Raw genomic sequence first — 26,344 nt, 5'->3', positions numbered from 1 at the left:
AAGGCGAAGCATGTTATCCCCCTTTCACTAACACTGACCTACCTGACCCTCCCTTAGTCATCATGGGATATTGTCAATCTTATCCCATTTTTCACTGTAGTCTTCCACCAAATACTGAGAAGAGGAAGAGGCAACTAAGAGTAGTGCACACTTCCTATTGCAAACACCACTCTCGTACGGCCAGTCTAGCACTGGGACGAAGAACAGGGGCCTGTGTCAGGTCCTGATCTTCCTTGCCCGCGGGAGCTGCTGAACCCCACAGATCCCCCAAGATGTATGGTCAACAACTGATCAGTCTAACAGCTGAAATCCAAAAATTCCTGGTGGAACGGGGAAGTGGATAAAATAAAAAAGGCAACAGATTCACTGTTTTCCACTGGGGAATATCTACAGAGAGGGGGAATACAAAAAAAAATAATTATTATTACTCTAACACACAATGCACACCTTTTCACCCCTTAACAATAATAAATACCTTTGCATCCCTCTACAGGTGCTGAGAGGAATTTTAAATGACTTTCTAATTTCAGATGGACTTCCCAAACGTAAACAAGATATCTTCTTTTCAATATCCCGGTGTGATTTCTTTTTGAGCTTTAAACTGGAAACTGCATTTCTTTCTGTTATTTAAAAGTGGTTCTTACATCTTTTTCCTTTAAATTGGAAACCTTGCTCAAAGAGAAGTTCCTGCTAGCTATATTGTTATTTCCCAGGAGTTGAATGATAAACAGCAGAACGTAGTTTTGAATGTATTTCATTCTACATTACGCACAATGAGTTTCATGAAGAGAATGAAATTGCTACTCCCAGGCGCATGACAATTGCTTTAATGTCTCAAACAAAACACTAAATCTCCTTCAGGCAAGTACTTACTTTCGGGAATCCACGTCGCAAAAGTCAAAGGAAGTTTCCATGCACTATTAATTCAGACATGCACGCGCACCTTACTTGGTCGAAAACAAGATATTATAACTGACTTGAGTCCGTAGGAAGAAATCAAAATTAAATATTTCTTTTGTTCATGCACGCAAAAGTAACATTTTAGATATATTTTGAGTTGCATTTTACTGGCAGGGCCATGCGTATTGCTTCATACGAAGTACGCTAGCGAACAATGTACCCTGGAATATGTGCACTGAACAAAAAATAATTTCTTTCACTTCAGCTTGCGCTTTTAAACTCTTTCACTCAACTGGTTCTTGAATGGAGAAGAAAACTAATAATAAACTAGCCTCACTAAATACCTAAACTAAATAATAACCAACTAAAACACTTCAACATTTTCATGAAGACCTGAATTTTTCAGACTTGTTTAAATTGCTTAATATTGCTTTGATCCCACCAAATGTTCTGCTTTTCATATCCCACACATACTGAATTACTTCTGGATGATTCCTTAATCTGGAACCTGACCAGCTTTCAAGACTGAGGCCAGAACTCAAGAGCAAAAAGACACAAGACCTTCCCTGTTAGGGAAGGACAATGAAAGGTAGTTTAGAATGCCATTTCAATTCCCTGGCACCCAAAACATCCAATCAGCTTACAGTTACTTTGTTACCAATAAATTGGTAGATTCCGCTCTGCCGTGTTCGATTGGGGAACTCTCCTTCTACAGACAATTAGGGTAAGGGCCAAACAAACTGCAAAATAAAAACATGAACTCAGAGAAAATATGAGAATGTTCAGAGTGTGGAGGAGAACAGAGTGTAGCACAAGACTAACATAATAATAATAATTTGGCATTTATATAGCGCTACGAACCCTCAGGTATCTGAGCGCTGCTTATTATTACCCACGGTGTGTGGTGCTCATTTATCGACCTCGGAAGGATGAAAGGCTGATTTTGGCCCCGCCGGGATTCGAACCTGCGTTAGCAGGCTCTGCACAGATGTCAAAGTGAGCGCTCTACTCACTGTGCCACTTGACCGGCTAAGTCAGAATGCAGACCTGACAGCCTGGAGGCATCGAGTAATGAAGATCAGGCATGTCACACTAACAGGCTTATACAAGGGCAGGCAACTGCGTCTAACTGACTTCATCTGTAGCCTGTTAAGAATGGGAAAGAGTATAAAAGGTGGAGCCCAAGATCGTATGGTAGGAGGAGAAGGAGAAGGAGAGAGAGAGAGAGAAAATTCGGCATGTTGGGACAGGACCAGAAAGCTGGGAAGATGGAACAATCCCAGGAGACCTGCTCAAGGGATTTTGCAGGACAGGGAACCCTCTTATGGTGAAGGCGGGCAGCAGGCGCTGCCGTACAGTAGAGGTGGAGCAGAGCACAGAAGCCAGTGAACTGGTGGTTTGATTCCCGTTTGGGGAGAGGCGCTGAGAGGTTCCGCAATGAACCGGTAAGTGTCAGAAGACACTGGGGAGACCGGAGTGGTCGGCAGAGACCGCCAATAAGTAACAGTCCATGAACAAGAAAATGTTGCATCTATTGAATACCGAACTGAAAGAAGGTTGCTATATCAGTGAGCACAAGTAAATGCTGCTTCTATTGAATACCGAATTGAAAAAAAGATGCTATTTGAGTGAGCACAAGTAAGTGCTGCATCTATTTGACTACTGAACTAAAAGAAGGCTGTTATTTGATTAAACTACGATGTGCTGAATGGTGAATGAACACCCTAAGCCAAATAGATATATCAAATGACACACTGTACTGTGAGAACAGTAAAATGAAATAGGAACAGAACCAAAGACCTGTGATGAAATTGAAGAGTTGTTTTGAACATTACAAGTGCAAGATAAGAAAATCTGTCAATTAGAACTGCAAACTTGGAAAAGAGTCACACATATATGACAAGCCACGAGCTGGTGTAAAAGAGTGTGACAAGGAATACAAGTGTGGAAAGTTAAAGCCCAAGGTAGAAGCACTTATGAGCGACCCAACAGATGTGGGGAGTTTTATGGCTGCACGACTTCTGATGGGTGGACTGTGTGGTCTGACATCGCGCATAGACCCGAAAACCCTGAATGGTGACCCAGCTGTAAGGAAGTGCGAAGAAATGTGAAACAATTGGTGAAGAAAACCAGAAGGTGGGTCAAGCGGACCCGGTGTTTTCTTTTGAACTTTGAACAGATGAAACCAACATAAGTTGGTCTTGCTAAGTTAAAGTCTTGGGGAAGGGAGGCCCAGGACCCCAGTGTTGTGTGAACTGTGCTACATTTGATCACTTGGGGAAGAAAGTGCCAGGGCCTCTGTTTTGTCTGAACTGTCTACATATGACACCTTGGAGAAGGGAACCCCGAGACCACCTCTTTATGTTAATTGTGGTACACTTCAACTTGAAGAAGGTGATTTCAGAACTTGACCAAACACTATTGAAGTGAACTTCTATTGGAACTGTACTAAACTTGAGATAGGGAACCCAAGAAGAACTTAAGCTGAAAGTAGGTTAACCTTTACTTTCGAACACTTATATTTTACTGAGAAGAGTCCCACAACATATTTAGTTATAGTTGTGAGGACAAGCATAGGGTTTGGCACAGACAGACTCTTGTTTTGGACTTCTAGATACAGACTTGCCTTGTTTCTTTAGGTGGGGAAAATCCCACTTTAGTTTAGGGCTATTTAGGCGTTATACCATCCTGATCATTACTAAAGTTATATTTAGAACTACAAATCTCTTGTCTATGTCATCTCTCGTGATACCATGCCTATCTCACACCACGTAATAACACTTATCATGCCTACGTAATAACACTTATGCTTACTTTATCATAGATGCCCAGACTAAAAAAATGCCATGCCACATTAAGAAATAGCTAGACTGGTTGCATTAAAATTCCAGTCACCAAGTCTCGCCCCTTCTCCCCAAGGGGGAGACCTTCCTTATAAGGCTAGGGTGGTGAGGCCGCTAACCAAAAATCCCTCTGGGATGGTTATATGTGGAAGGACCTCATATGGAGAGACTCCTCTCATGGGGATAAGGACGTCCACCTGGGGAAAAGCGTCCTGACAACCATGTCACAGAACTCTCTACCCTCATGGTCACCCTTTTCTTCGACCATTGATGGACTATGTGTTATTGTAAAGCCATGACTGTGACAAAGGTAGAACATAGTGGGACGAAGAAGAACATGAGAAGCAATATGCAAAGCCATCCAATTACTGCAATGAGGAGGCTCATTGGAGGCATTAAGGGTGCCAAGGAGACTTTGCAAGACGATGCTGATGTTGAGCCAGGGCGAAGTCAACAATATCGAGGAGAAAGCAAGAAGGGACTAGAGAGCTCTCGTTGCGGAAGCCAGCAGCACGCAAGTCCTGTGATTCAAACTGGGAGGATCAGAGACTCAGAGAAGCTGTTCCTCCAGGCGGAGGCCACAAAGAACGGGATGCTGCAACAACATCCCAGGAGCCAGCTGGGAGTGGACTCAACAGCAGGAAGAAGCAATCAAGGTGGTGATGCAACCGCAAACAGGGCCGAGACACCAGCTGAGCCTGCCGCAGAGCTAACACAGGTGTCGTAAATCACAGAGGAAGGTACCCAAGACCTCAGGAAGAACTGGAGCCGTGTCCCAACAGAGAACAAGGTAACGCGAACAGCGGGTAGACCGGGAGCGGTCCGGGAAGCCAAACCAAGAAGCCAGAGAGCATCAGGAGTTATCTTCCTCATCACAGTAGTGAGAACACAAACCATACCATAGAGCCAGAGGGCATCAGGAGTTATCTCCCTCGGTGCAGTGGCCAAACAAATACCAGTGCTCAAGCAGAGTGCATCAGGAGTCATCTCCTTCGTTGCAGTGGTCAGCTTAATACCACTGCCCAAGCAGATGGCTTCGGGAGTCATCTCCTCCGTCACAGTGATCAACCCAATACCACTGAGCAAGCAGACTGTGTCGAGAGTCACCTCCCTCATCAGAGTGGTAAATGGAAGGCAAATAAGGATATGAGTTTTTCTACTTCCTGGGAGGAGTTAGAGACTAATCAAGTTTTCTGCAAGAGACCACTGTGGAGAACCTTTATAGCAGGACCAGGAGAAGGGAGTCATTGCCCTAGCCCTTTATGCTGGAACACTGAAGAAGTTACTTCTACTATGAGACGGAAGCAAAAAGAAAAAAAGAGAAGAAGGGAGTCATTCTCCTGGTGTAGGAAACCGAAACTTCCCTTTAGTAAAAGACTTACGTTTATAATGTTAGGGTTAGATTAGTTGGTTTCTGATGGACAATGGAGAATATGTAAATTTGGCAGACATTCTGACAACTCACTAAAGTTTTCCTAGGTTGAGGCAGGGCAAGCCCCTTAGAAGTAGGGAGAGATAATAGGTTTCGGTATTGATTTAATAAAACGTTTGCAGCCCACAAGATGACCCCTCCTTGTCAGTATCCTATTTCTATACCCTCACACCACTTATAACACACCATGCTTGCTTTGTTATAAATGGCCAATAATTAATGTCATGCCACATTCCAAAATGGCTAGACTGGCTCCACCAAAATGCCAGTCTATCCACATAGCACATACCATGTTTGCTTTATCATGGATGGATGCCTGTTAAAATATATTGTAGTAGGACATCCCGCCCCTCACCCGCTAAAATCAACTCCTTGTCGCCTGCCCAGAAGAAACACATGAGCATACACCATTCACTCGATCATACACACGTGCACCATTCATCGGCATGCGCTCACTCATTCACACCCACATTTCATAACACATCCTTGCATGCTTCAATGCATGCACACATACACACATACATTTGTTTCTTACCTGCTCCGGACCCAAACCCGCCGTCCCGGAGGAATGCTTGCAATCCACTCCGCTTCGACAACCTTCAGGGAGAGCTTCCTGTCATGTACAGTGGGTCCAGAGCACCGCAACAGTAATGTTTCTTTTTGAATTTCTTTCTGAAGTCGGAGCACACACACTCTGACTCCAGCAAAAAAGTATATAACGTCAGAAAGTAAAGGATTTCTTTCGGAAGCTTTTGAGGCTACCACCATCCCCCAAGGACGTGGTGCTGTGTGGCTCACTGCACCGCGTGGGCCCCTGATACAGCAGAGAGCATCTCCCATCTTTGATTATACCATGCTTATAAAAGGACTGGGAGGAAAGCTCTGAAGCAATGCACTCGACTTGGGAACAGGACAAAGCCCTGTTAGACTGGTTCGATTCCTTTCTTACCAAAGTGGTGGCAGATACAGATAGCCCTTTCTCTTTCTACCACCTGAGCACTAGGGTCTTTGAAAGGTTATGTAGCTCACTGTCATGACTTTCAAAACAATTATTATTGGTTTTAGATTTGTATAGGAGTTGGATTTATGTAATTTACTGAACTTCTACATTAATACATAAAACCATAGTCATGCAAAGTACATACCTGTGTTCCTGGGTTATTTATGTCCACTAAGTCACTCCATTCATTTGCCGATTCATCAGACTCCTGCACTTTCAGAAGGATGCTTGGAAGCAAGTCTTTGGTTCTGCAATCAGGGAAGCTGGACACTTGATGGTAAAGTTCATGATGAATTGAACAATCAGCTGGTACTGTCCTACTATACACTTCAAACTTCGGGGTATCTAAAATTAGAGAGAACATGACAGTTACATAATTATAATACAGGCTGTCTTCACCAAACAGTTCACCTACAACTCAAAGATGTTGACTCTAAGATCAAAGCATGAAAAACGTTGTGGCAAGAATCAAATTAATAAAACGGTTGAGTGTTGCCTTAGCAGCATCTACATGTGCATCTCTGGCACATCCCCTGCTATGATTTCCTGAACTAGTAGAGCAAACCAATATGCAACAAAATGACACTTCTCCAAGTTGGGGATCATACACTGGCATAGCTAATTATGTTGGAGTAAGAGGGGAAAATACACTCTATTAAAGCAATCAATCATACCTTAAATCTATATTAATTCAGCTTACCAGCACACTTCGGTGGCCTGTGACAAAGTCACACTGAAGTGGGGCCTGTGGGAATTTGGTTACTCTGGAAGCTTGGGTCCACCATGGTGTAGTGCTTGGGTCCCAGGCGGCATAAAGAGAAACCCCCAGGGCCTCTCTCTCATTCATAGCTTTGTTTCTTACCCAAGGTCAGACTTACACAAACGTGCTGCTTGGCCACAAAAGTGTAGGGCCCTGCTGGCACGGTTTGCCAGCCCCTGATTGCAGTGCTTCATAAGGCACGGGAAATTTGTGACCATGTAACAGTAAATACCAGATGCGTGAGCCTAGCTCACTGACAAAGATGCAAGTTGGCCGCGAGAAGGCTGGAGAAAACTCAAGGTCTGACCTGCAGCATGCAGAGGCATAGAGGAAGTTTGCAGTAGAACCTGCAGGTATCATATGGGAGAAGGGGTCAAAGGGGTCACACAGCAGCATTTGCTGGCAGTGAAATCATGGAGTTGGGCAACTGCATCGGAAGGCCTGCCTGACCGCAAGATGGCAGACCAGCTTTTGATCTCCTCAGTGTGCAGGGCAACGGCAGATACAAGTGGATATATCTGGCATGAAAAGTATCTGCAAACTGGTCTTGACCCATCCGAAGCCCTAAGCCTGAATGGCCCACAGCCACATTGGGTTGACCTATGCCTTCCAAAATCACAGTGCTAGAAGTGATTTAGAGGGATGCCTGATACAAAGGGAAATGTGTAAGTTACAAGAGTGTCGGGGAGTACCGAAAAAAAGGAAAAAGAAGAGAAGCAGAGGTTAAGGATGGAGTGAACTGAGGGGAAATGCAGAGAGGAGGAAAAGAAGCAGCACTACGTGAACACACTACATGAACGGAAAGGAACAGAAGGAACATGACAAGGGGAGGAGGAACACGACAAGGGAGGGGCAGGAGAAGAAACCCTTGAAGAGATAAAGATAGGAGGAGAAAGACGTTGAGCGGAAGGAACATCTGAGAAGTAGGGAAGAGTAGTCAAATCAAGCACCAACAAGAGAGAGGGGAAGAGGAGGTGAAGAAACCCCAGGAGGGAGAGACCAAAGCAGAGGTGGCAGAAGAAGAATGCAGAGAGTAGAGAAAGGAAGAAAAGAGTATAAGAGAGCAATGGCAAGAAAGAAGAATATAAGTAGGAAGGTGAGAAGCAGAAACAGATTTAAGAATTAGGCCAGGGGTATAACCCAGCACAGGCGGGTGAAGGGGGGAGGAGGGCACTGACAGTATAGTATCATGGGGAATCTCAGCCCTAAAAGAGGGCAGACTGATCCTAGCTGAATGAGAACCAGAGGTCTCATGAACAATATCCCAGGCAGGAGGTGAAGTTTTGTCTGGGCCTGAGTTAGCAAAACCGCTGCCCATAGGAGGGAAACATTATAATACGCTGAAGTCTAACAGTTCCTGACGCCAATGTTCTATCAAAGCTGTTTGCATGGGCTCTTGCCCAACTTCCTTCTCTATCCCACTCAGAAGAAATTTAGCATTGCATACAGAAAATGTCCACCTTCTCAAGAATAAGTAAGACATAAGCCACAGCAGTTACCTGATATTTGCTTTCTCGCCTAATAAAGGGAAAATGTACTAACTAGTCATGATATTCAGGTCTAGACTAATTACCATAGTGTGCAAGCATGGCCTTAAAAACCTAAAACCCCTCCAAACAGAATACACCCTCAAGAGGTTAAAAACTAATAATGAAAAAGATAGCTTGCACATATTACCCACATAACCATCCCTTCGTACCCATGACTTCTATATTTGACCACACTTATGACTCTAAATTCTGCTCCAGGCCACATTTAGATATTGCCGGACATCCTTCACTCTGCACACCTTATCTCTGCAAAAGGTTACCAGACTTGTACCCACATCCATTTGCTTAACGTTTGTTGTAATATTTGCTTGTTGTAATACGAATAACGTTCAAGTGCCAGATTTTCTGTTACTCGTGGTGCCTTAGCAAAAAGCATCACCGACGCTACGTATCCAAACTGTCAGCTTAAAGATCGAATACTGACTGTAAGTAAGCAGGCTACTTGGATGTGTAACCACATCCCATGCTTCCTATTCTTTGTAAGTGTGTCACACAATCGCTTGACGGAATACCCTTGCAAGATGACGGATTTAAAAACTCAAATATGAATTTGCCCTCTTAGGATCTTGCGCAGGTAAATGTCATGTTCAGTGTCTCCTACTTTAGCATTGCTAACATTTCCCTTTAAGTGGAGAGCACACTGCAAAAACATTTACTTGCCCTGAAAGGGATAATGGATAAGGACTATGCTGGCATTACTTTTACATAGAATTGGGGAAATGGATATTCAGACAGCTAGAATGCTTTTCCCTCTATCTGCTTCCTGTCCTAGTTTTCAGCGTTCCATTGGACAAAGACCATAACAATTGATATGGTAACACTCTGCTACACAAACACGGTTTCACTGAGAACTGTTATAATCCTACCCAACAATATCAGGATTGGGTATGTTACAAACAATTTCATATGTACTGCAAAATAATGGTGTGCATGCAGATTCATGACATTTTCTTAACCTGTGCATCATATCATGGCAAGGCTTTAAATATGTTTTGCTTGCAGAGTATTATGGGTATGCAAATATCCCAGTAAGTGTTTTACTGCAACAACCCCTCACATTTTACAAAGCCCCGTCAGCTAGTATTAGAGGCTAGCACAGGAGTTGGGGGATGGTTACAGGGGTTAAGGGCAGAGGAGAACACTCTTGGGGGGTGAATAACAAATCAGCAACTTTTAAAATCCAAGTCAGTTGTATACGACAGTATAGTGAAGGAAATGTGGTGTGTGTTTACTAAAGGATCGGAAACTCTAGTAACAGACTAGACAACTGCACCTTCTGATTCTTTCTCTGCTTAGCTGCTGAGGGCTTTTCAATATAATCTCTGAGCATTGCTGCTATTAACTTAAAAGGCAAATCTATGTGATTTTCTGCAACGGGGCTAGCTAAGAAACCTCAGTACGGCTCTTGTTGAATTTTGTCTAGACTGTGGGGAAGGAGGATGGGTAAAACTATAGGTTGTATTATGTGCCCAGTCACTTCACTTCCTATGTCAGGGTTATAAGCAAGGCTCTGATAAGAATGTACTCCGTACTTTGTATCAAATGATTTTTCAGGGAGTAAAAAAGTGATTAGCTTTGCAAAATAGGGATACTTTATGCTCATGAAAAGATGTTCTTTCCCCTTAAAATCCCTTTTGAAGTCGGGCAGTAATATTATTGGAGTTCCTGCCTATGCCACTGCTCGGCTGGTAACGGATTTGAAAATATCAGTGGAACTTTGTGGGTAGAAACAGTTGGTAGGCTCATTTAAGCACATTTCAAAGCCGGTCTGTGAGCAGGCTAAGTGCCATGTTGAAATCTGGCCCTTTAGTTCCAAGCCGTTCTGTGAGCAGGCTATGTACCATGTTGAAATCTCCCTCCACCAGCAACACCACTTTCGCAAACTGTCTTAACTGTTGTCCCACCTCCTCCTAAAAAGTCACCTGACCCGTGTTGGGGAAATTTACCGAAACAACTTTTAAGTGGAATACCATGATAGAGGGTCTTCAAAAACAAAAGTCGCCCCTCCTGGTCACATTCCACATCGTCACCTGGAACATGCAGGCTGTCCCCAATACCACGGCCACCCCAATTCTTTTTCCTAGGACCCCAGGAGAAGTAAACTTAGAGACAACCTCTGCTAATGATTGGCTTTGCCACCCTCACCAAGTGAGTTCTCTGAACATAGAGACTATTCCAGTTTCACTGCCCTGAATTCCCTTTTCATCAGTGATCTCTTGAAGGAAGAGTTAAAGCTTCTCACCTTGAGGATGCCTATTTTGAAGCAAATTCCCAAATCACTAATTTTCCCTAGGGAGGCTGTCTCCCAACCGCCCTCCACCCCCAACCCTCCAAAAAAAATCGCAGGTCAAACAAATGAAAGCGTTCTACTATCTCCCAGAAGAAACAAAAACACAAATGGTAGGGGAAAAACACAAACTATACAAATATGTTCCTCCAGGATATACATACCATATAGTAAACTCCCACTAACTCCCCTTCTATGTGTCCATTCCCCTCCACCTCGTACCAAAATGTGTCTGGACCTGTCACTCACCCTCCACCTTACAGGTACAAACCACCAGGTAACCCCCTGCACCCTGGTATACAGTGTTAATAAAGAAAAATAAATAATGACAAACATTTTCAGTGACACCTGAATAACGAAACAAAATAAATCGCCATTTTTAATAAAAGTATTTGTGGGGGGGTGGGGTATGGGATAAAAAAGGGTGAGGGAGTATGGGGGTTAGTAAAGCATGGGAAAGGGGAGGCTTGGCGGGGTGAACCCCCAAATCAAAAATAAATAAGAAAAAACAAAATTGACATTTTGATATTTAGGTGTCACAGAAGATGTATGCCGTTATTTATGGTGTCATTTTAAACACATGGAAGTCCCCCTCCCCAACCCCCTTGAAAAACCCAAAACATTAAACATCCCTTTGGCAACACCCTCTTGTCCCCTTGATCCACCAAATATTCACCCCCAAAGCCCACCCCAAAGCTCACCATACAAGCCTAATAAAAAAAAACCTCAACCCTGAAATCCCCCTACATATCCACATCTGTGTCTCACCCGCGAGTCCCCTACATCTCTCACCCAAGACCCTATCCCAAACAATCATGGCACCCCACCTCAGTTCAGTACTTTAACTCCAGGATCGTGGACTATTCTCTGCCCCACCCAATTGCAATAAACAGCCATTGTGTAAGGGTGGTGTTTTGCATTCGACGTGCCAGGGTGTAGGATGAAAGATCCTGGTAGATCGCAAACTTGGGGTTACCATCGTCAAAGGAGCCCTCCTTTCTGGCCTTGATCAAGATCCGGGCCTTCTCTGCATAGTAGAGGAACCGAACTATAATCGAGCAGGGTCCCCTTCCTCCACGTCCTGCTCCGTGGGTTCTGTCGATAGTGCAGATAAGTCTTTCGGCACCTTTAAAGACCAGAGATAGAATGTCCTAAATCAGCTTTTCGACATCCCCTGGAGTTTCACCTTCCTTCTCTTGTACTCCGAAGAATCTGAGATTGTTGCACCTCTCTCTATTTTCTAAATAGTCCAATGTAAGGCGCAATTCTTCGTTTTGCCTTTACATTACTGAAATTCTCCAATGTGGACTGTTTGGTTTCCAAACCTTGTAGACATACTTCCAACCCCTCCACTTTCTCCTTAATTTCCGCCAGCTTGGTTCCAATGTCAGCTCTCATTTCCCCAATCCCTTCCAGGATGGCCTCACACTTCCTTGCCAAACCTTCATACCCAGTACACTGCTTTCTTCTTGGGCCCTTCTCACCTCCTCGCCGACCTCCAAGCTCTAATTCCTAAATTGCTGCAGCAACACCTTCCAGCTCATTGAGTGTCTTATTGCAGGCCTACAAATCTGAAGCTGCTATCACAGGAGGATTCTGGGCATTAGGGAGCTGATAAGAGGGATCTCCACTGGCACCAAACATCTATGGTTTCCCCTCCAGGTCTACACCACCATGTCAGTCTCACTTTTCGGTGGTTCTCCATGATCACCACGTCGGCACGGGACCCTGTTCCCAGCTCTAGTCAGAGTATTCTGGCACCACCCTCAGCCTGGACTCTGGACCATTAGGCACCTCCACGTGGGTATGGGGGTGTTGGGTCCCCCCTGCTCTCCCTCCCCCAAGGCCCTGGCCTTCGAAGGCCTCTCTATGAGGCTCTCGAGGGGGTCCACCCTTCTGCTCTGGTACCTCCGTTGCTTGGGCTGCTCCTCCAGAGTCCCATAGTTGGTCCACACCCTGTCACCTTTACCCGGCAGTCGGCTCATGTGAGGGCCTGATCACGCTCCGACAGGCTCCACGGGATGCCAGATCCCTCCACTGTGGTTTCTGCAGTCCAGTCAGCCTCCTCCAGCCCCTCCTTTCTGGGGGCCCTGGGTTTACGCTCTTATCATCTGCTTCCCCCTGACCCCAAACCTGGGGCGTTTACCTAGTTCGGGCCCAGACGCTGTAACGTCTTTTCAACAGCAGCCACAGGGGGATGGTCCATCTCTGCACTGCCTGGGCCCTCGTACCCTGGCATTTTTCCTAGTTCAGGGTGGCCCGTTTCTCTTTGGATCAGTTCCAGGGCTTCTCAGGCTTCTCCACTTTGGTGCCCCATCACCGGTCACTCCAGGTGGTACGTGTTGCCACCCCTCATAGCGAGTGTTGCGGAGGGCTATTCAGAGCTTCATTAGCAGGCAGCCATCTTACCTGCGCCCCCTTGGTGGCCTGTCCGTCAATGCTCTTTTATTTGCAGATTTCCTACTTTTGAAAGTAAAATCATAACATTGAATGGATCATCCTTTGTTAATAAGTCTGGTTGCCACATATATCATGCAGTCTCGGGAGGATAGCTCAGCAGCAATGTGCTCGCCTTGGAAGCAATACAACATGGAAAAACTCACGTTCGATTCCCGGGTCTGCGCTTAGAAACCTTTGGGTATTGAGCACGTTATAAATAACCTATCATATCATATCATGCAGGTCTAATACCTTCTTCATCATGGCTGTTCAGTAAAACATTGAGAGGGACTGATAGGGCTATGCCATCAGATTCCACTCTATGGCTATGAAACACATTTGTAACCTCTCCCTCTTCTTAAAAAGGAGGTATAAAGAATTTCTATTGCATGCAAAATAAGATCTTGCAGCCAACCCCACTATAGAATACCATAAAGCAGGACATCTCTGCTGCATTATCACCACCCTTCTAACTGCTAGTTCACGGGATGTCATTGGGAGGGGGCAGGGTCTTTCTAGTGGGTGGCCATTGGTGTTGTCGAAAACCAAAGCCAAGGGAACGAACGCCCAGATGATAAAGGGGGCCCCCACGAGAAAAACAAAAAAAAGAGAGACAGGTGTCGCAAGTTGTGCCCTGTGGAAGGACACCCCCACGAGCAAAGAAAATGGCAGGAACCACTGGGGATAAAGGGATCCCCTTCCTGGTGGGTGCAAGTGGATGTGATGCACACCCATGCCACCCAAGAAGGGTGGTCCCGGGGATGCAAAAACTAAAATGAGGGTCTGGGATAGGAAGCAGACTGTGGAACCGGGCATGGAGTGACCAGGTGTTTCAGAAGATTAGAAAAGTGACCGTGGTACTGCAGCAACGTCCTGTCGAGACAGCAAGCCCCACAGCAAATTCCGCAATCTTACATATAAGGAGGCACATCCAATCGGCTTTACCTGCAGGCTTACTTGCACCTTCCATGTGAAGAGCTCTCACACGGAGGACATAGGATAGAGTACACCAACACAAACATGATAGGTCTTCCTGTGGGCTACAGCACTACATACTAAATGAAAAGGATGTGATGAAACCATTGCAAGTTACAGAGGTACACACCTATTCCACTGCAATGCATAGCACGAGCAGACAAAGAAGGACATTGCTTTTTTATGCTCCAAGTTGTAAATCCATACCTCTGATATTCTCTTTCAGAAGAAGCACGACTGAGCATTTGTTGTGGACAATGATGCGAGGACAAGGGTCTTCGGTAAGTGTCACATACACGACTCCAAGATGCTCCTGATAAGTAAGTGCTAGAGCTCTGTAAGTAAAACAAAGGACTTACTTAAGAAATAAACTACAATACAACAATGTGGCAAAACATGGCTGCCATTTTCAATGTGCTATTATCTTGTGATGTGTGTGTATTGAAGGCAGGGAACGCGCGTCTGCTTACTTCACAAAAGTAAGCCAACCTTTATGCAATCTCTGTTTAAGAATGACTCTGATTACTGCAATAGTATTCTTCGTTTGAGAACTTACTCCCGTCTGTATTTAGGAGTAAAGATTAAAACACAAAGTTAAATATGGGACACAGTGTTACACATCTGAGCAGAAAGGGCCTGTGCAGCCTAACCCCGTTCTTTAGAGTGCACACTTGCTCAATTTGTTAAGGACTTGCTGTGTGGGTTTCTGCACACGTCTCCCAAGTGAACTCATCAGATCACTGTTCTGGGGTCAGTAAAATGAGTACCACTGATTTGGTAGCAATACGTGCTATTTTCTTATATGGCTATACGAAATGTGAGTAGTTATAATTATGTCTAAAGTTATTATTAATAATAGTCCTACTTGTATTGTCATAATGATTGTTAATAATATAGTAATGGCTGTATTGTCATTGATAGTGACAAAATGATAACTATTATTAGTACCATCGTTATCCTACTTAAACAACTTAGGCGGGGTCCAAGTCCTTGGCTTTTACTGCCATAAAAGGGTATGCAGTGATAAAATTGCGGCAAACATGTCGCCTGTACAAAGAAATTGCGGCAAGAATTCTGTTGTTTGACCCATTAAAGGTGTACCCCATTTCACTATTTAAGGGGTTCCGGGGGTGTCCCCCACTCCCCTTAAATGGTATAATGGGTCCGTGGGTTGCCGGGGTGTCTCCCGCATCCTTTACATGGGTTGCGGTGGCAAAACCACTGCCTTTTTGCGGCGATATTTTGTGTGCACGGCCAATTTTGCTGCGATTTTAACACATGGAACCCATAAAAGTACTGTTACCTGTTTCCCTCTCCAGATGTGTGGCACATTTTATACAGAATAATGAACAGTATCCTGATGCAGAGAGCTTTAGAATTTGAAATGTTGACTGCTGGGACTGGAAGGCATGACTGGAGGGTGACACATTAAAGTGCCCAAGTGCTCTGGAACGCACTCCTATTGGTACTGTGCTACTAGTTGAGTGTTATTCCAGCTCTTCGCTCATCTTGCTTTATCGCCTGCCCATCAATCTTTTTAGAAATATGGGCTTTTGCTTTTAAGATGCTGAAAATGCAGCACAGAGGGCGGTGACAACAGTAAAATATCACAAGCACTACATGATCATTCATAACTTTCAGGCCTAGTTCACAGAAGTGTTTCAAATATCAAAGAGCAGGATTCTTACTTAAAAGATGTGGGTTTTTGGCATGTGGTGAGCATATGCGATGTTTTACTGCCTCTATAAAATAGTAGGGTTTTTCTCACTTCGGCAGGCGGCACAGTAGGAATCAAACTAATGGAGTTCAACGTCGTCTACGTACCTGGTACAGAGGCCACTCTCGCTGCAGTCGCGGAATGGCACTGCCACGCTCTGCCGGGGCACATCGGGTCTGATCACTGCAGGCAGGCTCCAGCACTTGGGGCTTTCTTCGACCGCATTGGGGCAGAGGCTGAGCAGAAAGTGCTTTTGGAGAGGGGATGCTCCCAACGTCGGCTGACTGCTGTCTGACACTAGGTCCCAGCAAGGCACGGAGCTGGATTGTGTAGTTGCCTGGTGCTCACCTGCGCCGATGCTAAACACAGCACTGCCTGCTACATGCACATACTTAGTGGGGAAATCACATGGGGAATACATTATGTACTTTCAAAAGTACCAAGGAAGCAATTTGAAAAAGAATATTTGATTTGTATGTATTGCACTTTTTACAATTAGACTATATTCAAGAGAGCTTTAAAATATTAGCTGCTTGAAATGATCCAATTGCCACACAGTAAGGAAACAAAACAACCAAACACACAAGGTGTGCACGCACAAACACACACATCCCCTCTCCTTTCCACACACACTATTCTCACTTTCAACAGCTGTGTGGTTATTCGGTATGCAGGCTGTTTCCTTGTCTTGTTTACCAAAAGATCAATTTTCCTCTTTTTGGATGTCAAGATCTTTGACTTTCATGTGGTAAGGAGTGTATGCGGACTGACTAAATGTGAAAGAGTGCGTTGTGTATGTGCGTGTTCTGGAGCGAGTATGGACTGGGCCGAGTAGGAGTGTGCGTGTGTAATGAGATGGCAGAGTGAGGGCGTGTGCTCTGGAAGGCTGGAGAAATGTAGTGTGCGTTGGAGTCAGGTCTTTGCTTTAGGAGTTGCATTTGAGACTGTGGTAGACTTTACACAGCAAGCATCTGTTTTTTTTTCTGTGACGTGGCTGTAAAGACCCGTGGTTCATATATGGTGAGAAAATGAGGACTGAACACTCACTTTTGCATTCAAACAACATACACTACCACACCTGCTCTGAATGTCCCAGAGCACCTTGACATTCACTCACAGCTGCGAAGGACCAATATCCGACATTGCTTTATTTAGGGAGCACCAATCACACAATGTTGACAAGACATCATTAGAATAACAATACCCATTAGGCAGAGTCATACACTTACAGAGCTGATCCTATATAGCAGTTGCTGAAATTAATGTGATTTATGATATGCAAGTAGACCTGCAAATGTAAAATGGTAAAATGACTCTACAGGTTGTTGACCTTATTGAGGGTAGGTTACTAGTGGGCCCTTCTTCCCCTCTACCTCTCTTTTGTGTTGTTGGTAAGATGACTCTACAGCCCTGTTTGAAACAAGATCGCCATGTTGCGCTTAAACAGGACAACCTTAACTGCAGCCCAGGTCGAGAAGGGTAGAAAAGGCAGGATTATTCAGATTACCTCCCAGAAGAGCCCAAAATCAGCCCAAGAACAAGTCAGCCTGTCACATCACTATAAACAGATGGAGACGGTCTTTAGTAGCCATCAAGAACTTTCAGACAGTCCGGTCCATGGAACTGCTCCCAAAAGAGCCAAGTTTAAAACACTGCAGTGTTTCAGAAAGCCTCAAATCCTGACCACTCCTGTGCCAAAGACACATTCTAAGCTTTTCAGCATGTAGTACAGCCGCTGCTTTGCCCCCCCTGGGAAATCTCTGCAGATGGCTACCCAACTCTGGCGATATAACCCTCACCCTCTGACAGTTTTCAGTGGCAAGAGGTCATGAAAATGGTGCATGTTGTGGTTCACAAATACTGCTTAACATAAAAGACAGAGATAAATAAATAAAACCAAACACTTCCCCATGTAATTGATTGTCGTCTTAAGACACACACAGCTGCATGCAGTGATACTCCGATGCTTCATTGTGCAGTAGCACCCAAATATTACAAATGCAACCACACACAGAACTATGTAGTTTCATCCCACCAACTCACAAGAGCTGTACAGTTACAGCCCGCGGACACAGTCAGGTTTTGTGATTAGATTCCAACATCACGTGTGCTCGTGCGTGTACACACACACACATTCTATACAACAAACATTCTTTGATGCCTCAAGTAAAAACCTGGTGGGTGACATGTAGGTTAGGCTTCTCAGGACATGACCCCAAAATCTCATGCTCTCCCATGCCTATGCACATGCCATTCAGATACGCACACACTCACAAAATTGTTTCTTAGGATATATTTTCAGGGTTCAGCATGCTGCCACCTTTAATGCGAGAAGTAACTGCAGTTCTGAGTGGGAGGCACACAGAGAGCGAATCACTGGACAGGGGACTCAACTGGGGAATGTCAAAGCAGGGAATTTACAATTCGAATTTCACTCTCACTATAGCCTTACACATGTAGAGAGATCGACCAACATGGGACTGTGGCCCTGCCGGTGCACTACTCTGGTTGGACGGTCACTATACCTCTTCCCCAAAACCTGCCCCCTGTGTGGTTTTTTTCCTTATGTAGTCCCTTCAGACTTTGATGTCTAGCCCCCTGTGACGAATTGAAGGAAAACACTCCTCCTGCAAGGGTAGGGAGGGCAGCCCGCTCTGCAACACCCACCCTAGGGGTTGAGTCAAGTGGGACCTCACCGGGAGAGACTCCCCTCTTGGGCACAAGGATCATGTCCCTGTGAGGAACTCGCTAATGCCCTCAAAGCGATGGCCTACATGGATTTGTCTTACATAACAGAACATTATCAATTCCATAAAGATGAAGTGAACTTATGCTATCCACAAAAGGAAACTAAGACAATCCCTTTAAATCAAGCCCTCCAAGGTACTGTGCCGAGGATGCTGAAAAGGGATGATATGACATGAGAGAGGGAGAGTTGGTGAGAGAGGTTGAGAAGTCAAGTGAAGCCGGAAATCAGAGAGAACCAGGGGAAGCCCCCTGAGCGTAGCAGAGCAGAAGCAGGCAATGCTCTAGCAGAACGCAGATCCTGCATAAGTCAGTCAAGTTTCGACACAGAGCCAAAGATGCTGGGAGAACGGGGTGTGAGAACGGAAGAAATCACAACGCGACTGAAGGGAGAGTTCGGTGGTGGCTTGACCACACAGCAACGGTGGTGGGTAGTCCACCCGCAGAAAAACGCCAATACTACTGACAGAAGGAACCCATTTGTGATCCAAAGATGCAGAACGAAACGCAAATTAACCAAACAGCACGACAAGTGCGTCACAAAGTCAATAAGAAGCAGAAAGAGTCCAAGAGCTTGTTGGTACTGTACCGTTGATGTTACTCCTCGGAACAGAAGGTAATACAGGGAACAGGATTACCGGACAGTTAAGAGGGACTCATGTTACCTCAAACAAAACTCATTGCAGCGCTAATGAGAAAAGTATTGGGAATAAGCAGTGAAATGAGAACCATGCTCATGAAAGGCAGAGCTACCTGAAATAAAAGTAGGAGACGAGCAGAGTTGAAAACGCTTTATCCTGGGATAAGGGAAAAGTCCACACAGGCCCCACAGATGAGAAAGGGAATATAATAAATAAACATATTTGGGAAAACACACCCAGGAGCCCAAAAAAGTCAAAACTCGGAACATTAAACAACACTCTGTTAAGGGAGGCTACAACCTGACAAGAAAGAAAGAAGGAACCTTTACAAAAGTAAGATTGTTGGCATAAAATGGCAGAGGAAAACCGCCAGTCCCCTACAATAGTTACAGAATTTAATTCAGAAGATAAGAGACTATTAGCGCATGGTCTATTGAGTGGAACAGCAGAATGTAGAAAGCTCTGTGACAAAGCACGGTAACTAGGAGAAGGAAGTCATCCTCTTGTCCTTAGTTAGTTACATTAGTGGTCAGGTCAGATAGGTTAGATTTGGACAGACTTGTTTTTGGACATTCACCCTGACTGACAAGCACTTTAGTTAGTAAAATCGGTAGGGAACACCCCATAGATATAGGGAGAGTTAGGCCTTATTTTACTTTAGAATAAAAAGGATGCATAGAATGTCTTCACAGCCTCTGTGTACTTCTACTGACCTGCCACACCCAGTACGGCTTGGCAATCTCTGGATCAATATCTGGTGGGTGAATTAGGGAACCTTAAATCCAACACCGCTCCAAACTACAGTGGACTGCTTGAGCATATCTCAAGCTCATCATGCAAACAATCGTCCCCCTCCTTTGAGATTACTTTACTGGTAGCACCACATCTCCCTGCTGGAATGCACCTGTATGATTATCGGAATCTCAGCCCTAGGCCGCTTATTTTCTGCATATCCTCTTGCCTGAACTAGACAAGTCTAGCCAACATTCCACTGTTGCTCACCCCGCTGGCTTTCCTAATGACCTCTGCCTTTCCTGCTCCTGCTTTCTCCAATTCCCCCACCTTCCCACCAAAGACTAAGATCTGGAATCCCAGGCATGGCAATAATACGTAACATGCACTCAGACAAGCTGCAACACTAGTGGCAATGAGTGCAGCATAAATGCCTATTACACTACATTACACATGATACAGCTTGCAAAGCTTGCTATCCAAACTTTATTTGCAATCTGCCTGAGAGACAGGGCATATCAATGTGTTAGGAAAGTAGACATTACATGAAGGGGCTTTATAACGTTTTGAACACCAGACATTTTAGGGAATAGTGGGGACAAAAAGACCACAACCTTTGCCCTGGTAAATTCCTACGCTCGTACTCGGTGCACAGTGAAAAAACATAAATGTCCACCAAAAATGACGAAGAAGAATTTGGAGACAACATCTCTCTCTGATTAAGACTCTCTCAAGTTTCTTTACTTGCTTAATTTATTAAATGCTGCGCCTGGAGCAAACACCCATTACTGGACACTGGCACATGTGTTTGTTTATCCTTCTTGGAGACTGAGGCAGCGAGTGCAAACACGACTTTAGAAGCCCAGTCAAGACACCATTGTTGAGTGCGGCTGGTGGGATCATGCCTGTGTGCATCACAACTAAGCTGCATTTATTACAGTGTATTAGGGACTCAGGAAGAGTGAACAGATATTGCTGCTCATCGGGAAAAGGAATGCAAGACGTGAAAACAGGCTTCAGTGATGAAAGAAACAAACCACCGCCACAGCTGGAACTGTGGACCTTGTTGTGATTAGGTGCTGAACTTTAGCCCTGAAAACTGATTTTGGGCCAGACGATATCAATCAGTTTTGCCCCTCCCGATTGGGAGTATGAAACAGTGCGGGTTCAGCAATGAAGATTGTTTATTAAAATATTTGTTCTACCATGATCCACTTGCCTTTTTGTGAAACGGAATCTACCTTGTACTATAATGAGCATATTCTCTGAACATCAAACCCAGGCGCCCGAGGACAGATCGAAGGGATTATTCCGTGTCTGGTTGGCCTGCCTGAGCTGACAGATACGTCTGCCTGCCGGGCAGATGTGCCTCAGGCCTACATATTCTCCGAACAGCCATGGTGTACAGGGCGATCTCGGAACATATGGGGACCAGGCGGAAGAAACTATAATACGTGTGGAGATCAGGAACAATGTTGCAAAACTCTGCCCACTGCTTATTGCAACGTCTACTTTTAACTTGCTTTTCAATTTGTATTCAAGCTATAAGGAATGATGACTTCTTCAATGCCCCATTCCTTGGAAAAATTGCACATTGCCTCCAGATGTACCCCTCACATACATGTTGCAGGGTGCAGACATATTCACGCTGGCTCGCAGCAAGCTCATGCTGAAAGAATAAACCTGAAAGGAGGTTACCTCATCTCCGGCATGATGTCTTGGTATGGATAGCTGTGGGATGTAGTGGATCTGAAATGGTGTATTATTGATGACCGTTGTCTTGTCTTCAATTTGCAAAATCTGAATGCCGTGCCGGACCATGGAGGAGATGCAGAACTGGGATAACTTCAGCAGACCACCAGAGAAAGAAAACATATGTTAGTGCCAGCAGAATGGCCACAGTGCTTTCCTTCTCATGCAAACGTGGCCAATCATTCTTTTCGTGTCATCTGCCACCCTTTTGCCTGCATGCACACACTGAACCAGTTTCAGATAAAGGCTTCTCGGCCCCTCTGTCTAGCTAGATTCATTATAAAACGGTGAAACGTGGAAGTGGAGCCTGGTGCTTGGCATCCGCATTCAAACATATGAAATAAGGGGTAAAGAAAAAGAGGTGCTGGGACATTGACCTGGAATAGGAGTAGCTGCAGTAAGACGTATAATGTGAGCAACTGCAGCATGAGCTGCAATACGAGCAGCTGCAGTATACAACTGGAATATGAGAAGCTGCAAATTGAGCTGTTATGTGAGCAGCTACAATATGACCAGCTGCAGTGGTGTGTGCTGCGATATGAGTAGCTCAAGTAAGAGGTTTAATGAGAGCAACTTCGGTATGAGATGCAAGTAAAGCAGCTGCAATATGCACTGGAATACTAGAAGCTGTTGTATGAGCCATTGTGTGAGCAGCTATATTCTAATACCAGCAGTGTGAGCTGCAATGTGAGCAGCAATGCTGGGGCACACAGCAGCGGCAATATGAGGTGCAGTATAACCAGTCGCAGTATGAGGTGTAATATGAAAGTTATAGTATGAGCTTCAGCATGACCTATAATACGAGTAGCTGCAGTAAAATCGGTAATCTGAGCAAGCAGCTGCAATACACAACTGGAATACGAGAAGCTGCAGTTTGAGCAATAATAGGAGAAGCTGTGAGATGGCCAGCTGCAGTATGTGCTGTAATATGAGTAGCTGCAGTACGAGCTGTAAAAAGAGCAACTGCAGTATGAGTGGCAATACGAGCAGCTGCAGCATGCGCCATCATAATATATGAGCTGTAATATGAGCAGCAATACTTTACTAAAAGCAGCTGCAATATCAGCTGTAGTATAAACAGTTGCTGTATGAGCAGTTGCAATATGCACTGGAATACGAGCAGCTGCAGCATGAGCCATAATATGATGCAAGCAGCTGCAGCATGATCTGTGATATGAGCAGCAATACTGTAGTAAAAGCAGCTGCAATATCAGCTGTAGTATAAACAGTTGCAATATGCACTGGAATACGAGAAGCTGCAGCATGAGCTATTGTATGAATAGAGTATGAGAAGTAGCCATGTTAAGAGCTGCAATCTAAGGAGCTGCGCTGTAAGCTGTTACATAGCAATACACTCGTATGTAGGAGAAGCTGTAGCATGAGCTGCAAAGCAAGTAGCGGCAGTACAATCAGTAATGCGAGCAGTACTACTCTAATGCAAGCAGGTGTAGTATGAGATGCAAAATGAGCAGTTGCAGTATGAGCTGTAATATGAGCAGTTGCAGTCCGAGTTGCATCGGGGGTATCTGCATTATTCATGTGAAAAAATGTTCCACGTGTATTGATGGTACGAGTCTAAATCCTAAACACCAAAGCATCCTCTTTTGTTCTATAAAGACATCATCACCAAACCTTGTGGTGCTTGTTCTGACCTTCAGGTGACCTGGAAATGCACCCAGCTTTATTTCTGCATCAACACATCCATCTTCATCCAGCGTAACCACTTCTCCGTTATCCCCGTCCTTCCATTTGGGAGACGTCAGATTATGAACCAGTTTGATCGCTCGTGACTTGTGCACAGTGTTGGTGTTCGGCCAATAGATCCCAATTTGAAAGGCCTCCTGAAACAAGCACACACGCGTTATCCATTTTAAGAGAGTGGGAATACACATAGTTTCTCCAAAGGCTGGGTATGAAACTTTATGGCTTGTGAATGCAAAGCTAACTTCACTGGTGTCTAGGCTGAAGGTTTTAAGAAACAGGGATGGATATAATAAACCCGAAATTATGACGCTGTGAGGATATCATTATGCTCTCTGCAAGGCACATCTTGTGGGAAAATATGGAAACAGCATGGCTAAGTGCACCTAAAAAGAAGGGTTACTACTAACAAGGTTAACACACGAATTCTCAGAACTGGAGGAAAACGTACTATTACAGGGCATGGCGAGGCCAAAATGCTCGATTTAAACGTGCCTGTTTTCCACACAATGCTATTCATGTGGCTAACATGAAGATCTCTGGTAGGGCTAGATCTTTGAGCAGTCACAATCAGTTTCAAATGGAAGCTCCTGAGCTTAAAAGTGCTTGAACTTCTTACTGTGCTGTCTCAGGAGTATCAGCTGGCACTGGCAACTCTCATCAGGCAGGAGTCGGCTAACTGTGGTTCTCCTGATACTTTGACGGCAACCTCTGGTAACAATGCTGGGGTGGCCTGTTTGGGAGGGCGTGTCTGGGTGCACTGGGAGGGTCTTGCTTCTGGCACCGTGTGGCGTGACCTTAACGCTGCGCGGCTCCTAAGGAAGGAAATGTGTGGGTTTTGGTGGAAGCTGGAAGTGGCGCGGTGGGTAAGGAGGCTTAAAAGGTGCGGCGCCTGGAGTAGTTGACATTGCCTTCCTTCCGCTCCACTATTGTCCGCATTCACTGAAGCTGAAGGGAGAAACACGCCCCTCTTGTTCCTTGCTTCCCCCCACACCCACCCATATCCAATCAATGTGCTCGGACGCTGCAAGTCTTCAGTGAAGAAGCTGGCAGTTTGGAGTTCCCATTGGCGCAGGACAAGACAAAGGGGCTGATGACAAGATTAACTTTCTTGAGAACTGAGATGGACTCAGAGATGGGGGTGTGCAGGTTGCCGCAAGCATTTGAGTAACAAATGGTGCATGCCACGTTGGCTAGAAAATTGGGTGCAAACTGGTTCACTGCGCAAGATTACCTTATTAGAGTTGTTTCCCACTGTGGTGGCATTTTTAGTGTGGAAGGAGGTCTTTCAGGAAAGGAATGTAGTGCTTTGGTCTGAGTCTGACGCTGTTGTCACTGGTTCATGCATTGACTGAAGGAATTGGTGCTGCTACGTTGGTTTAGGTCAATTGTACCGAAAATAAATGGTCGCAACGACCAAAAGTTCTAAAAATGCTACCACCAAAGGTTCGAACACCAAAAGTTCGAACCTTTGGTGGTAGCATTGTAAAAAAAAAAAACGGGGACTACTTTATGGTATAGTGAGCGGGGGCTGCGGGGGACACACCTGCAGCCTTCCATAAAACAAATTTAAAAAAAGAAAAGGACCCTGCAGCGCCAGTTCCCGATCACAGAAGTGGAAGGGAACTGGCGCTGCAGGAATCCAGCATGAAGATGAAGGTAAGTGGGGTTTGTTTATGTTGGGGGTGTGGGTGGGGCGTCGGGGGTGTCATGGGTGTGTTGTGTGTGAGAATGTATGTGTGTTCGCATGAGAAAGGTGCAAACCTTTGGTAGTTCGCACCATTCTCATGCAAACGATTTGCCCGCGTAGTTCCAGCCACGGCAAATCACTTGGATTGGCTACGTTTGCATACAAGTGTGAAACTCGAGGCGAATGATGCACTGGGGGTCGAGGATAATGGTGCCGATTCAACGACTCATTCCAATCATCAGGAATTCAGGGATTGGCATCCAGCAATGCGCGCGGAACAGATGAGCAACCTCTGGGGACCAATGAAAGGGAAACACTGCACACAGGGCACCAGATCAAAGTACCAAGTCTTTCTACAATGTCAAGGCAGAGGTTCATGAAAACTTTAAGTAGGTTAAAAAGTTCTCCCAATGAAAGGCCATTAGACCGTGTCAACCATTCAGAAGAAAAGGTGAGCGGGTCAATCTATGGCGAGAACGATGTGTGTAAACGCAGAAGTATATTTGAGTGGCAGACGGGCGGGCAGGTGGTGTTATAAGCAGCCACATGTGCAAATGGCATTCCCTGTTCAGGGTGGGATGGCCCCGCTGGGGTCTGGAAGCAGAAAGTTTGTCTGAACAAGGTAGTGTGCAGGCATGTCTTGGAAGGGAGTTGTAGCCGCTGCGTTCTTCACTGTGGCGTGAGGGTTGGCTCCTTGTGGCCAGATACATTTTCTTCTAGGTCGAAGCTGACCTGATAAATTGTGAAACAGTGGCAGGACGAGGCGGGAGCTTGCAGCGGTATTGCGGCATATTGGTTATATGTGGGTGCTGTGGGTCTTTAGCCTGGGAGACGCACTGCATGGTGCTTAGTAAAAGGAATCTGACACCGACTTCCACCGGGAGACAGTCAAGCGATGGTATAGCCTGTGAGGTAGGTGCAGACTTCTGAAGAGGATCTACTGCTTTGAGAAGGCATTCAACAGGGTATTGTCCACTTCTGGCCTCAGCAGTATTCTCACAGTTATGCCCACACCTTTTCTAGAATGTTAAGTTCGCATAGGGACATGGGCCAGGTAAACAGCATAGTATTTTTGGTAGTTCACTGAAATTTCAACACCACTGTCTTGGACATATTTAAGCAAAGTCAACTCTCCTTCATACCAGCAGCAACTGCGCAGTGTTGCCTTGGCTGTCAGATT

The 26,344-nt window shown here is 45.2% G+C and overlaps 1 protein-coding gene across 7 annotated transcripts in view; it reads right to left on the bottom strand.

Moving 5' to 3' along the window:
* The window catches only part of VPS13B (vacuolar protein sorting 13 homolog B), a 3,421,660-nt gene that overhangs the window by 136,560 nt on the left and 3,258,756 nt on the right, over positions 1 to 26,344 (bottom strand). For all 7 annotated transcript variants that reach the window (XM_069621427.1, XM_069621422.1, XM_069621424.1 and 4 more), the window contains 5 exons: positions 23,426 to 23,614; positions 21,720 to 21,866; positions 16,011 to 16,294; positions 14,394 to 14,521; positions 6,321 to 6,520 (listed from right to left, as the gene is read on the bottom strand). In XM_069621427.1, coding sequence (XP_069477528.1) covers positions 6,321 to 6,520; positions 14,394 to 14,521; positions 16,011 to 16,294; positions 21,720 to 21,866; positions 23,426 to 23,614 — 948 coding nt within the window. The remainder of the gene's footprint in view (positions 1 to 6,320; positions 6,521 to 14,393; positions 14,522 to 16,010; positions 16,295 to 21,719; positions 21,867 to 23,425; positions 23,615 to 26,344) is intronic.

Source organism: Ambystoma mexicanum, chromosome 5q, assembly GCF_040938575.1.
Source record: "Ambystoma mexicanum isolate Mex_15411 chromosome 5q, UKY_AmexF1_1, whole genome shotgun sequence".
Classification (NCBI taxonomy): Eukaryota; Metazoa; Chordata; class Amphibia; order Caudata; family Ambystomatidae; genus Ambystoma; species Ambystoma mexicanum.
Note: the sequence above shows the minus strand (reverse complement) of the source record. Positions and strands in the feature narration are given on the sequence as shown.